Source organism: Notothenia rossii (genome assembly GCF_949606895.1).
Source record: "Notothenia rossii genome assembly, chromosome: 7".
In the NCBI taxonomy this organism is placed as follows: Eukaryota; Metazoa; Chordata; class Actinopteri; order Perciformes; family Nototheniidae; genus Notothenia; species Notothenia rossii.
The window spans coordinates 6,600,347-6,615,562 of record NC_136905.1 but is presented as its reverse complement, the minus strand read 5'-3'; the positions used below and the strand labels follow the sequence as shown (position 1 = coordinate 6,615,562).

The following is a 15,216-nucleotide window of genomic DNA, read 5'->3' as shown; positions in this document are numbered from 1 at the left end:
TCTGTTTCCTGTCAGACTGCAGCTCCGGGAGGATCTGGATTATCTGCTCGTGTCTCTCCTGCCTTTGTGTTGGGATTAGAGACGCTGCTACATAACATCTGCACAGCGTCATTGTGAAATACTGTGTGTGTGAACCAGTGACATCACAGGTTTATCAGGCTGGGTGTGTTTCAGTTTTATTTGTAAAAGTATTTTTTTATTTATCCCTCTTTGATCTTTTGCGGTTAAACGAGTATACTTTTTTCTTCTCTGGTTATTTTTTTACATGTATAATTCAATAAATGTTAATTACGTTAAACATACAAACGACTATTAGATCAATTAAAATGACTTGTAGGAAATCAGGGAATATATATTTGACGCTTTAAAGATGGGGTAGGTGGAGAAACCATGCTCGAGTGCGCTAGAATATGAAAGTACGCAGCCGAAAATAATAATAATAATTGTAGGAAATTAGTACATTGCCAAATACCAACACATTATTGTCCTTACTGGATCTCTATTTACATTATTTTATTGGTTTATTTGGCAGGGACACATTGCACATTAATGAACACTTATAACATGAAATATGCCGGATTTAGCTTTGAGCTACTTTCCATCCGCAGTCCCCCACATAAAACATTGAGAAAATTACAATTACAAACACAGCAGTAGCTACAAATACATCAAGTACAAGAAAAGTGCACGAGTAAGAGTAGAATACTAGTATTTAGCACATGGTAATACAAAATAGCAGCATTGATACATAAAGTGCAAGAAAAGATACCCCTTTATTAAAGTGCATTTAAAATAGCCTACATTAAGTGTAACTGATCTACTTGTGAAACTATGATACAGTTAAACTATATTTCTCCATGTTAGAAGTACATTATATTATACACAATCACCATGGTTACAGAGTGAACCGTGTTGGATTGACGCTGCATTTTTCATTTTGGAGCCATAGGATTACTTTCTGTATTTCTTTATCCAATTTTCTGCAGCAAGCCCTGAACCAGGGGCTTTCTGTCCGGCACGTCATGAGGGGCGAACATGTTTTTGGTTGTTTTTAGCATCTGTGTGTGTATGGAAATGTGAGTCCTGTTGAAAACCTAATCTCAGCCAGCACTGTAATCTGGTGAGGCGGTGGGAGGGGGGTCGCAGTCCGGCAGATTGACCACGAGGATGTTATTGAGAGGGATGAAGAGCCAAAGGGTGATTGTGTGGGATGGGAAGAGGAGGGGGTGGGGGTGGGAACATGTTTAGTGTCAGAGAGGCAGGTGGACCGAGCTCTCCTCAGAGTGGTGCGGGAATGAGTCCTACAACCTGGAAATGAGTCAGCATGTTACCACTTCCGTTTTTCTCGTCTCGAAATTATGTTTTTGGTTTGAAGCCTGAAATAAGGTCTGCGGTTAACACAAGCTTACAAGATTTTCTACTTGTGTTCTAAAACATAAAATACGTTAGTAAAGGCTGACCAACAGGCGTTCCTAATGCTAACATGGAGAGGGATGTCATTTTTATTTCTATTTCAGATTGGGATCAATAAAGTACTATATCTATCTGTCTACCTAGCTATCTATCTATCTATCTATCTATCTATCTATCTATCTATCTACCTACCTACCTATCCATATATCCATCTATCCTACCTACCTACCTACCTACCTATCTCTCTCTCTCTCTCTCTCTCTCTCTTTCTAATCTTTTTACTTTTAGAGACACCTTTCTATTACTGTATATAACTATTGGTTATATTATACATTGAAGCTTGGGTAAGTACAATTGGATAAGCTAACAAGAGTAAATTATATTGTTTTAATGATCAAACCAGAAAACCCAGGCCGATGATGCTAACCGATCGATGTAGCTAGCAGTGTTAGCTTCAAAACTTGCTAAATCTAGCGGGGAAAGTCACCAAGTTGGCAACACTTATCTGTTCATTGGGGCATCCCTCCAAAACCACTCCTTCATTTAACTCAATGAACATAAACAATGACCGTGGCTACTGCTAATACCCTAGCTAGTATCTTCTGGAAGACTCATTGTGATGAAGCACACTTTGTTGACTTAAAGGTTTATTGGATTTTTTTTACATTTTTAAGATAACTCACACAACAGATATACTTTATTGTCCCAGAAAGGAAACTCCTCCAAATTAGATCTGACTTTCAAACCTCTCAGCTCTTGTTGCAGCCCCTCGACTTTCCCCTATCCCCAATTTGCATTTTGCCGATGCTTCTTCTGAAAACACGTCTGACAGCGAGTGAGGAAGTAGGGGTCAAGTGTTTTACACAAGGGCATTTTGACTTGACACAAACCCTGACATGTAAGAGTCTCTTTTCACAATGTGCAGTCAAGCCGGTGTCAGATCTCTCTATATTTAGATATTGTTTTTCATTTTCTCCCAGGTTTTGACTGTCTTTTCCTTGCCTGACAGGAATGAGGCTGACAGCGAGAGGAACATGATTGACAGGTGTCTGCTGAGACTTACTCTCACGTGAATATTTGGCTAACAATCAGATCATGTGTGGCTGACATATGGAGTTCTTATGTCAGCCTGCATCACATTTAAGAGGGGTTAAAAGCTAATTAAACCTATTGTAAACACTTCATACGTGTCACATGACATTGTTTTTGTCTCACGTTAAGATTTTATTATTACTGTGTGCATGTACATTTAATTATTTGGATGAATGTTTTATTTAAAAAACCCTATGTTGCGCTATCTTGCGATCATAGACTTTCTGTTTCCTCGATAGACAACAGTTTCCTTTTGTATTTCCCTCAGCTGTATTTGCTCAGTTAATCCCTTATATTCTCCAGTTGCATCCATCCTTTTAACTTCTTCCTCATGCAGCCCCCCTGCTTGTGTAGAGAGTAAATAAATCAACAAAGGAAAGATACATTTTTAATATATCTGGGACTATTTATACAAATAAAAATACCAATCAGCATTTGAAGTCCTGTGCGTCTTAGCTCTTCCCCTCTTCTTCAATTTAAAGACTTGTTAAGCAGCCTGTTGTGGCTTTATATGTTCATACGTGAGCATATCTATTTATTGTGTGTGTGCGCGCGCGCGTGCGTGCGTGTGTGTGTGTGTGTGTGTGTGTGTGTAAGCGAACACACTCTTCCCCCAGAATGTTTCATAATTAAAATGGCCGCTCCCTCAGGCCTCCAACATCTGCGCTGAATCTGCCACTGCTGATGAGCTTTACACTTTACAACTCAAGCGTTCTCAGTGTTTTTTTCTGTTACCATCCCTGACACTCTTACTTAGGGTGACCAGGTGCCAACAGGCCACAGGTGGTCGGGTTGTGTGGGACAATGTAGGGCATGATGGTGAGAGGCACTTTAGATTTTGATATGATCTCCATATAACCTTTCTATTGAAACCGTTAGCGTATAAATACAGTCTTGCATGTGGCCTGGTCTACAAGATCCAATACACCTCTATGGTACCCATGTACATGTCAAAATTCTTCCCAAAGGTCAAGGAATATCATGATCATAACACCAGAGGGAGCTCCACAAATCATGTAAAACCCAGATTTGGCACAAAAAAAGGGGAATACACGATTCGCAATTATGCCACATCAAGGTGGAACGCTCTTCCCACTACTGTAAAGGAAAGTAAAACTATACTTACCTTCAAAACCTCTCTGAAAGAGCACCTTCGGGGGAGAGCATTGCAAAACTGGCTCCGGTAATGGTACAAATCTCAACCTGTCGTACAATGGACAGCTTCCCCCCCCATCTATGTATATACTCGCATTTTAGACTCTGTTACTAACTGTATATCTGTAGACTTGGTATGTCTTAAATTTCCGGTTAGGATGTATTTGAACGAAATCTAAAATGAAATTTGTAAGTAAGCCATCTGTATGTACAAAAACACCTGTATGTAAATTGTAAATAAGCCATCTGTATGTCAAATATGTCTTGTATGTCTTAAATGATATGATTAATTGGAAATGGGGGACCCTGATGTAAACAAGACGAAAGTCTTTCTCTGGTCTGCATCCCCTTAACAATTGTATGTTTTGAGCTGTACTGTACTGTACCCAATATACAAGCTGTTAATAAACTTTTCAATCAATCAATCAAAAACACAAAAAACATGCTAGGAATTGCCCTCCACCAGCTTAACACTTACGGCCCGTCCACACAGCGACGGGCGTGTCTGAAACTTGACCAACAACCGATCACATGAATCTCCCGCCCCTGACACACAAACAGCGGTTTCATTGGCTAGAGCTTGTACTGGCATATGATTCGATTGATTGACGCTTCTGCCGAGGCGTCAAAAGTTGAACATTGCTCAACTTTTGCAGCGAGCCACGCCAGCTACGCTCCGCGTCGCTTCCCACAATGCAGTTCGGCGAAAAGTGACTTCACCCCATTCAAAGTGAAGGGTGAAGCGTCAACGCACGCCGCTGTGTGGACGGGCCGTTACTTTGCCAGATTTGTTGTAGCTGCATCTCTTTTTCTTTGTCATGGTTTCCATCATATCCTCCCAAAAAGAGCACCCTGGAAGCTTGTTTTGTTTTGTGCCAGTAGTGCGTAATGTAGGGGCCAGTTGCCAGCCAAAATGTGAAGTATGATAAAACGTGAACTGGGTAGAAGCTATTCAAAATGTACTCTCTGAGTGAGAGTAAATGGATGTACAAAGTACTTACAGAATATTTAATTAATATACATTAAAAATGCAAGGGATAATGTGCAGCGAGGCGGTGCACGGCCACATACTAAATAAACCAAAGACTTGACTGATTATTAATCAAAATTATTTTATTGAGCTACCGCAAAGAAAACAATCCACCGCTCTGCTGCGTACCAAGGCTGGAACTGCAACATCAACGTAACTTAAAATGAACGGCAGCACTGATCGATGTTTTCTGTAACTATCCAAGTCTGTCCACAGTTTCTCTTCCACTAACAAGTCCTACATAATGCCAGAGCCCTTACCGAGTTCCTGTTGCTGTTTACTTCCTGTCTGCCTTCTTCTGGTGATTTCTCTGACGTCCAGCGCTCTGTCTCTGTACCCCTTTCCTTCTCTCTCTTGACCCTCCTTAGCAATGAGCACTATTTTGCTTAACAGCCGTGTGCTATTGGGTATTAACAACCTCTGAAATGTCCGTATTGACCAATACATATATCAATATATATAGAGTACACCTGCACAGACAGCTCACCCTAACACACTTCTAATGTGTCAATACTGCAGGTTGTTTGTGTGTTCATTCACATTTTTATAGATTACACATTTCCCAGAGTCTGCATGCTTATGAGGGTTACTGTGTCCATGTCACACTTACAGGTTGCAGTCTCACTACATTGCTGTGTGTGTGTGTGTGTGTGTGTGTGTGTGTGTGTGTGTGTGTGTGTGTGTGTGTGTGTGTGTGTGTGTGTGTGTGTGTGTGTGTGTGTGTGTGTGTGTGTGTGTGTGTGTGTGTGTCATAAAAAATGGAGAAGGCTAAAGTAGGCCAGCAGTTCATGAGCTTGAAGGAGCCGCGCAAAGACGTCTCCCTCCTCCCACGCAGCCTTCCTCTTTGTCCTCCTCCTCCTCAGAGCCGTTGTCTTTCATTGTCCTTTTTCTCACTCCATCCGAGGTACAGTGAGCGACAAGGACCAAAAATGATGTCTAAAAGCATTAACAAGAAAATTACTAAATTATCTTAAATACAAAATACACTTACAACAATAATACACCTAAAATCTTATTTTTTTCCGGCTCAGAGATTAATTAATAACTTATCAAAATAATATAATTTGTGTTTCAGAACGAATGTGTTAGATATTTAAAGGTCCCATGTCATGGCCATTTCTACTGATCATAATTCCATTGTTGAGCTCAACTAGAATAGATTTATATTGTGCAATTTTCAAAACTCACGTTTCTCATACAGCATCTCTGTATGTGTATTCACTCTCTGTCGAGACACAGCTAAACCCAGCCTGAAACCAGCCCGAACACACACACCCGCAGCCTGGCTGGGAGTTTGTGTGTGTGGTCACACACCGACTCACAGCATCGTCGCGTCCCGCCGTCTCAGGGAGAAGAAATCATCGGAGCTGCAGCTGAGAAAAGATTGAGTGTGTGTGAGGAATTGGTCAATTTGGACTAATCCACGGACGTAACGTAACGGCTCCACGGATTGGTACCAATTTGTACCAATGGGTCCATTTGGTTGTGGGCACGTCACTTGTTGGAGATTTGAAGGATGTTGCAAACCAACCTCGTCTCCGCGTGTCGTTTGACAAGCTAGGTGAATTCGGGAAAAGGGAGGGATTAAGAAACACCAGAATACAAGTTAAACAATAATCCGGCTTTAATGATATACAGTAACGATACAAATACAAAGAAATCACGAAGCACTCTGCAGAGTACTCCGGGCTCAGGTTCTACCACCCGTGTGAGACAGGTCTCAGGAACGGCTGGTGAAAAACAAGAGCGCGAACCAAAGGAAAAACACAGGCTTTCATACTAAAACACAGGAGGAGGTGTGTACGTGCATTCCCCCAGAGGTCATCTTATTGGCAGAGATCAACACATGGCCTGTCGCACCCAATCAGTGCGACACAGCAGCTTGTAGCCAGCACACACACATCTCCTTTATGGCCCTGTGTCCCTGAGTCCATCTTCCCGCCTCCTGACTGCCACACACAAGTTAAAAGTATGTTTTAAGATATAGTTGTTATAGTTGGCTAAATATACGTAATACATGTTAATTACTTTCATATCAATAACAACGAGGAACACATTACCTATGCTCTTAAGCAGTATTAGAGATGCTTTTCAAATAGTCAAACTTCTCACAGGCTTACCTATGGCCCTTCCATTTGTTTGAGCTATTGTTCACATCTTTACTTCAAATAAAAGGTTTCACATTGTATATTTCCAGCTTCCTTTACACATACTGCTATTATTAACACAAAGTAACTAACCACACACCTCTATTGAAAACAAGTCGATTCCCCTGACAATTGACATGCTGAAACTCCTGGAATGCGTCCCTCCCCCACCTCTCTCGTCCCTGTCATAAAAAACTGCTTCCATTTCATATAGAGTAATAAAAGATGTTTAAGCTAATTTCTCCACAATGTTTGTAGCCATTTAGTACCCACACATGAAAGAATAAGAACAGAGGTATAGTTGACCAGTAATCATGTAGCATTTATATTTACTTCAATGAAAACACATACACATCTGCTACAAGATTGTGTCACGCACACCCTTTTTTACGAGGGAAGCATTCCAGAGCCTCTGCACTATCTCCAAATAAGGGTGTCCCATGCTTCCATCTCTTCTCTAAGCACACAGAATTCACCTCAATATATTGGGGGAGGAAAGGATACTTTGTCCCTTCAAATTTAACACACATGAACATATATAAGGTGACACCAAAATGAATATACCAGATTTTACTTTCCTGTCATACCCCGTTACTTTAATACTTCAAATAATCCTTCACACTGTACCCAGGAAGAAAAAGAGAAATCTCCAACAAGGTGTTCTGGGGCAGCATAGACAGGTCTTTTCTGTGTTAGAGTTTTACTCGCTACAGGATGTACTTTGAGGGTTTGTGACTCTGCAGACCGTTTACATGCAGAAAAAGCTTCATAACACACAAGGGGACGGGTGATAACCAGAAAAGCATGACATGGGACTTTTAAGAATAGATTTGTACAATCACAGGCTCATCTCTGTCTTATTGTATACAAATCTAAGGTTTAAGGTTTTTAAACTAGTGTTAAATATGTTGTACGTCTTATTATGCATATATTTCATTTACAGTTCCTTCATTTACAATCCCTGTAAGGTGGCTGACAGAGGCAAACACGTAACAACGGACCAAAAAATTTCCATTAGAAGAAACGCTCTGCACTTTAAAAAGCAATACAAATATAAAAACACAATGTGCTAATGCTGGGAACGAACCCACAACCTTTCGGTGGAAACAAACGCACTCCCTCGCAGCCACAGTCGCACAGTTATTAATTACAAACAGTGCTTTAATTGGGCCGGTACTCACCGGTACGCAGTACCGGCACTTCTGATTTTTACCCATGTGGTACCGGCACGGGTACCGGCACACAAAATGCCGGTACTCAGCAGCCGGCAATATACGTATATATTGTAAACGCAACGCAGCGCAAATGTGGGTCTGACTCTGCCTCACAGAGGGTGACTGGCTGTCTACATGATGTGGCCTGCCGACATTGCCACTTTCATACAGGTCATACTAATGCCCTCGATTGGTCTCTGTGTGTCATTCAAGCTCGGGAGGGTGTGTGTTGGTGTATGTGTGGCGCGAGCGAGCGAGAAAGCGCGCGCACCGGACTGCGGTCAAGCCAGCCGTCTTTCACTTTTGCGTGGTCAAACCAGCCGCCCCTGTATTTTGAGTGCGCGATTAGTTACAGGTTTACGGTAATGCATTAAAACAGCCCTGGGAAGCTGTTGTAATTGACTGAAGTGACTTTCGAATACATTTTCGAATACATAAGTACATACATACATAAGTAGTTTATGAAACTGCCAGTTTTGTACTTAGTACTTCTTAGAGTACTTGCAAACATAATATGAAGTACTTTTACTGTGTACTTTTCAGTAATTTGAGTTTCAAAGTCCCCCCCAGAGAACAAGAATGAGCATTTTTGTCTAACTTTGGTGTGGGATAAAAAGCATTTCTTCCATAAGTAGTTTATGAAACTGCCAGTTTTGTACTTAGTACTTCTTAGAGTACTTGCAAACAAAATATGAAGTACTTTTACTGTGTACTTTTCAGTAATTTGAGTTTCAAAGCCCCCCCCAGAGAACAAGAATGAGCATTTTTGTCTAACTTTGGTGTTGGATAAAAAGCATTTCTTCCATAAGTAGTTTATAAAACTGCCAGTTTTGTACTTAGTACTTCTTAGACTACTTGCAAACATAATATGAAGTACTTTTACTGTGTACTTTTTCAGTAATTTGAGTTTCAAAGTCCCCCCCAGAGAACAAGATTGAGCATTTTCGTCTAACTTTGGTGTGGGATAAAAATAATTTCTTCCATAAGTAGTTTATAAAACTGCCAGTTTTGTACTTAGTACTTCTTAGACTACTTGCAAACATAATATGAAGTACTTTTACTGTGTACTTTTCAGTAATTTGAGTTTCAAAGTCCCCCCCAGAGAACAAGAATGAGCATTTTCGTCTAACTTTGGTGTGGGATAAAAAGCATTTCTTCCATAAGTAGTTTATGAAACTGCCAGTTTTGTACTTAGTACTTCTTAGACTACTTGCACAAATAATTTGAAGTACTTTTACTGTGTACTTTTCAGTAATTTGAGTTTCAAAGTCCCCCCCAGAGAACAAGATTGAGCATTTTCGTCTAACTTTGGTGTGGGATAAAAATAATTTCTTCCATAAGTAGTTTATGAAACTGCCAGTTTTGTACTTAGTACTTCTTAGACTACTTGCACAAATAATTTGAAGTACTTTTACTGTGTACTTTTCAGTAATTTGAGTTTCAAAGTCCCCCCCAGAGAACAAGAATGAGCATTTTTGTCTAACTTTGGTGTGGGATAAAAAGCATTTCTTCCATAAGTAGTTTATGAAACTGCCAGTTTTGTACTTAGAACTTCTTAGAGTACTTGCAAACATAATATGAAGTACTTTTACTGTGTACTTTTTCAGTAATTTGAGTTTCAAAGCCCCCCCCAGAGAACAAGAATGAGCATTTTTGTCTAACTTTGGTGTGGGATAAAAAGCATTTCTTCCATAAGTAGTTTATGAAACTGCCAGTTTTGTACTTAGTACTTCTTAGACTACTTGCACAAATAATTTGAAGTACTTTTACTGTGTACTTTTCAGTAATTTGAGTTTCAAAGTCCCCCCCAGAGAACAAGAATGAGCATTTTTGTCTAACTTTGGTGTGGGATAAAAAGCATTTCTTCCATAAGTAGTTTATGAAACTGCCAGTTTTGTACTTAGTACTTCTTAGACTACTTGCAAACATAATATGAAGTACTTTTACTGTGTACTTTTCAGTAATTTGAGTTTCAAAGTCCCCCCCAGAGAACAAGAATGAGCATTTTTGTCTAACTTTGGTGTGGGATAAAAAGCATTTCTTCCATAAGTAGTTTATGAAACTGCCAGTTTTGTACTTAGTACTTCTTAGACTACTTGCAAACATAATATGAAAATGAAAATGAAAATGAAAGCTTATCAACTTAAACACTGTCATTCAGTGATTGTGTATGTATGAAAAAAACAGGCAAACAGATTTTTTCCCCCTTTTTCTTTATTCTTCTGCCCTAGTTGCAGAGAAAGCAATTCCAATTGCTTGCCCTGGCTTCTTGGAGTTGGTCCTGATTCATCCCCAGGCACTGCTCATGGAACCATCTTTCACAGGTGTCACACTGTATCTGTAAAATGAAATGAGTGACCATCAAATCTGATACATCTTGTCATCGGAAATGATGAAGTAATGAAGTGCAATAGAGAATCATTTGGGCAAAATTAGATTCATGTCAACTTTATTACATGTAGCTATATTCTGTAGCATACTCGCCTCAAACACCAGTTTCATATCTGAAAATAACTATATTATGTCTCCATTTTCAGTTTTTCAAATACAAATGTTTTTGAGGTAGTTATAGCTAGAAGATTTATAGTTCTGGGAAAACCCCATGTTGCATCACTATAATGTAGTTACCTTTTGGTATTCTTAATTGGTCAGTTATGTATTGCATATGACCTGCTTCTCCCTGCTTCCCATATTTTGATAGTGACTTACAGGATGTTGGTGTGTGAAAGAGGACAACAGCAGATAACACAACAAACGTCTTTCCAAGTGGTCCGTTTTCCATTAGGAGTGTTGCCTCAAGGTATAACTTGGTTTCCAGGCCTGATCTGGTGGACATGTACCGTCAGTCTCCCAGCGGCGTAGAGTGAGGTGGAGGAACCGCGGGGTGCGTTAATTCAGTGCCCCATATTGCTATTTTCCAAGCTATTGTAGCTTTGTCATATTTGTCAACGCTGCATTGAGGCTATTGTCATCATGTGGGTGGACTTAGGCTCAAACCTGGGGTGAAGTTACACTTTAATTGAATATGTTGCTATTAGACATGATTAGAATTGTCAGTATCCCTATTCCACTGCTCATCACATTTTATATTCTCTCTGTTCATTATATGTGTAAACAATGTATATGCATTACCATTTATCTGAGAGAAGTTGTCTTGACTGTTTTTTTAGTAAATCAATTTATATTGGTTCCAGTCATTTTGAATAGAGTTAATGTTTGTGGGCTGCAGCTGGGGCGATGCACGAGGTTGCCGTAAAAAAATTATTCAGCATGCGCTGAAAAGTAGAAATCGAAGCATGGCCCTGCGGCGTTTTCGCTGGACCGCCTGATCTGGATAGACCCAGTGACTCAACAGTTTTGTAAATACATCTAATATCATAAATTGAATTTGATTAGAATATGATGAAGCACTATTATAACTACACTACGACAAACACTCACCCAATCTGTAGTGGGAGGCCCAGATCCTGGGGGCTTTGAGGCAGAGCACATTGCACAGTTGTTCTCCATGTTAAACACTGCAGGAAAGAAAATATGTTATTTAGACATACTGTATATGTATACAGTTAACAGTTTATTGGCAGCAGAAGTGCAGTCAAATTCTATGCAGCTGTTCAGCTGTAAATTATAGCTTATGAACTCTAAATGGATCATGAATGGGATCATCAACACAGGTTTAATATGTTTTTAAGGATGGATGTTTTAAAAAGAAGACTATGTACACAGTGTGAACAGAACAACATATAAGCAGACATACATAAACAATCCGTAATATTCTAAACATTACTAGGCAATGACCTGTATGCAACAAATTTAAAAATGCAGCAATTTATATTTGTCACTGTTTCACTCTAAGCCCTGTTTTGTGTTCCATATTTCACCCATGCCTCCTGCCGCTCTGCCTGTAAGCTTCTGTTTTTTTTCAATAAACCACCTATAAACTGTTCCTGGATGCCTGGTACAATCGGTATTCGTTTCCTCTTCCCTGCTCTCCTGACACAAACCGTGACAGTTTAAGTGTCAGTATTTACATTCCTTATTGCAGCAGGAAAAAAAGTTATTCTTCAACTGTTAATGTCTCAATGGAGTGTGTGTGAGAGAAATATAAGTTATGGGTTCAACTGAGATATGTATGGAATATTTGGTTTGGGCCCTGTGCTTAAAATCAATGATGCTGTCGGCTATAAATGCAGTAGTGTGTGGACTCAAAGGCAATTTTACAGGCTGTAGTTATTGTAGATTTGTTTGATTGCATTGGATTAATAGAAGTTCATCATTTCCATAACAACTAACTAAGAACCATAACGTAAAGCAGGACAAATGACTTACAAACCTGAACCATTGAGTATTGAAAGTGCAAACTTTCTCCTCTCACAAGCCATCTCCTTTTTGGATGTCCCAAAGGACATAACTGGTAATGCAGGAAAGGCCTCCATCACTGCTCTTGCCATCTACACACCAACACACAGAATCACACTTGTCATCTGCGCTACATTGTTTTTGCCAGTAAAATTCCAAAATTGAATTGATATTTCAATAAAAATGATCAAACTATTAATAACTAATAGTTGTAATGAGGTAATTAACACAACTTGAAGAATGTACATGACAAACTACATGGGCTGTGTCAACAACCAGCCCTCTCATCAGTTTTACACAATTCCCCTAAAAAATAAACTGAAAATTGATAATTCAGAAACTAATGACTTATTTTTTAACATCATTGACTATTTTATACTTTAAACTTGTATAATAATCAAGACACTGAAATAAATATAAGAATATGTAGCAGAAGCATAAATATTACATATAGTAGTTAAAGTAAAAAACGACGTTACCATGGTAACAATGACCCCACAGCTACTGCCATCACGTTGAACTGGATGGTGCATGGTTGCTCCTCTCCATTTGACAGTCCCCCAGTCCTCCTTGCCATAGCAGGTCCTCCTCATCTTGAAGTATTCCCTTTGTAAAACACATTGTGGAATAGTCTCTAATGTAACTCCCAACAGACACATGTAGAATAAAAATCTTTAAATATTGTGTAAAATAAAAACACTCCATCCGAACAGTATGGACACTGGAAAATATTGTAGGTTACCTTGCTTACTGAGCTACTTCATTTACAATTGTGTACACAGATACTAAGGGCGGGATAAGGAAATATCATTTAAAAAACAGCTGAGACCACCAAGCACAAAATAAATGCTTCAGTGGTGTGGGTTTGGGAACTTCTGTTAACATACTTGTACATGTTTACTTAAACACAAAGCACTAAATATAATTCTAAGATCACTTTATATCTAATTTGCTGACTTACCGTACTCTTTTCGCAGCATTTTCCGAGTCTGCTTTCTCTTTGGAATTTGCCGCTGGATCCACCAAAAATACTGATGTTATGGCGGGAAATAAGTACTAAAAAAAAAAGTGATGTTATTTCAAAACAGCATCAAACATATATACATATTTAAATGAAAGGGATTTCTGAATGAAAACAATCACTAACCAGCAACTTCCAGTGTGTTCTTTCAATATTTACAAAGGCGATCACGGCTTGATAATCATTAAAGTTGATCTATAACAGCAATAAAAATACTTTTTTTTAAGTTTTCCTAGGAATATGATGCCTTATTTTATTAAAAATAAATCATGGTGTTTCAATTTGTATATTAAATTACAAAATAGAAAACCCAAAGTACTATAACACAAAATGTACACATGCAAGTAAGCCATTTCACAGCCAAATTTTGTCTCTACAAGGTGATGAAAAGACAACATGCCTGGTTCCTGTGCCGAAGAAGATACATCCACGCACACACAGTGACTACAGACCGGTGACAGTGTTGCTGTTGTGCTGCTGAGTTTATTGTATTTTGCTACTCTGGCACAACAATTTCCTTCTGGATGAATAAAGTATTATTTTATCTTATCTTAAGGAAAGAACGATAAAAGTGAATCAAACCAGCAGTCAAACATGGTGGTGGAAATATTACATTCTCTAGGAGTGACTTTGCCATTGGATTACTGAAAAAGTACACAGTAAAAGTACTTCATATTATGTTTGCAAGTAGTCTAAGAAGTACTAAGTACAAAACTGGCAGTTTCATAAACTACTTATGGAAGAAATGCTTTTTATCCCACACCAAAGTTAGACAAAAATGCTCATTCTTGTTCTCTGGGGGGGACTTTGAAACTCAAATTACTGAAAAGTACACAGTAAAAGTACTTCATATTATGTTTGCAAGTAGTCTAAGAAGTACTAAGTACAAAACTGGCAGTTTTATAAACTACTTATGGAAGAAATGCTTTTTATCCCACACCAAAGTTAGACAAAAATGCTCATTCTTGTTCTCTGGGGGGGACTTTGAAACTCAAATTACTGAAAAGTACACAGTAAAAGTACTTCAAATTATTTGTGCAAGTAGTCTAAGAAGTACTAAGTACAAAAATGGCAGTTTTATAAACTACTTATGGAAGAAATGCTTTTTATCCCACACCAAAGTTAGACAAAAATGCTCATTCTTGTTCTCTGGGGGGGACTTTGAAACTCAAATTACTGAAAAGTACACAGTAAAAGTACTTCAAATTATTTGTGCAAGTAGTCTAAGAAGTACTAAGTACAAAACTGGCAGTTTCATAAACTACTTATGGAAGAAATGCTTTTTATCCCACACCAAAGTTAGACAAAAATGCTCATTCTTGTTCTCTGGGGGGGACTTTGAAACTCAAATTACTGAAAAGTACACAGTAAAAGTACTTCAAATTATTTGTGCAAGTAGTCTAAGAAGTACTAAGTACAAAACTGGCAGTTTCATAAACTACTTATGGAAGAAATTATTTTTATCCCACAACAAAGTTAGACGAAAATGCTCATTCTTGTTCTCTGGGGGGGACTTTGAAACTCAAATTACTGAAAAGTACACAGTAAAAGTACTTCAAATTATTTGTGCAAGTAGTCTAAGAAGTACTAAGTACAAAACTGGCAGTTTCATAAACTACTTATGGAAGAAATGCTTTTTATCCCACACCAAAGTTAGACAAAAATGCTCATTCTTGTTCTCTGGGGGGGGCTTTGAAACTCAAATTACTCAAAAAGTACACAGTAAAAGTACTTCATATTATGTTTGCAAGTACTCTAAGAAGTACTAAGTACAAAACTGGCAGT

At 38.7% G+C, this 15,216-nt stretch overlaps 1 protein-coding gene across 2 annotated transcripts; it reads right to left on the bottom strand.

The window, feature by feature from the left end:
• Positions 1-10,110: 10,110 nt before the first annotated feature.
• Positions 10,111-14,151, bottom strand: LOC307012907 (uncharacterized protein). Of its 2 annotated transcripts, XM_079640112.1 has the most exons (6): positions 13,558-14,151; positions 13,372-13,466; positions 12,890-13,016; positions 12,385-12,502; positions 11,493-11,569; positions 10,111-10,389 (listed from the first exon to the last, which is right to left on the bottom strand). In XM_079640112.1, exons 3-6 carry the CDS (start codon positions 13,001-13,003, stop codon positions 10,279-10,281), a joined length of 420 nt encoding a protein of 139 aa, XP_079496238.1. In that variant the 5' UTR covers positions 13,004-13,016; positions 13,372-13,466; positions 13,558-14,151; the 3' UTR covers positions 10,111-10,278. The 2 variants fall into 2 exon arrangements, with proteins under 2 accessions (XP_079496238.1, XP_079496239.1); XM_079640113.1 differs by having other exon boundaries at positions 13,372-14,151.
• Between the last annotated feature and the right edge of the window lie 1,065 nt (positions 14,152-15,216).

Bases quoted from the DNA above. Each gene is read 5' to 3' on its own strand.
- LOC307012907 (XM_079640113.1), bottom strand. From the start codon at position 13,003: ATGAGGAGGACCTGCTATGGCAAGGAGGACTGGGGGACTGTCAAATGG. The intron at 11,570-12,384 runs GTTTGTAAGTCA...TCTTTCCTGCAG, and splicing joins TTCAATACTCAATGGTTCAG to TGTTTAACATGGAGAACAAC. The intron at 10,390-11,492 runs GTGAGTGTTTGT...TTCATTTTACAG, and splicing joins GGCCTCCCACTACAGATTGG to ATACAGTGTGACACCTGTGA.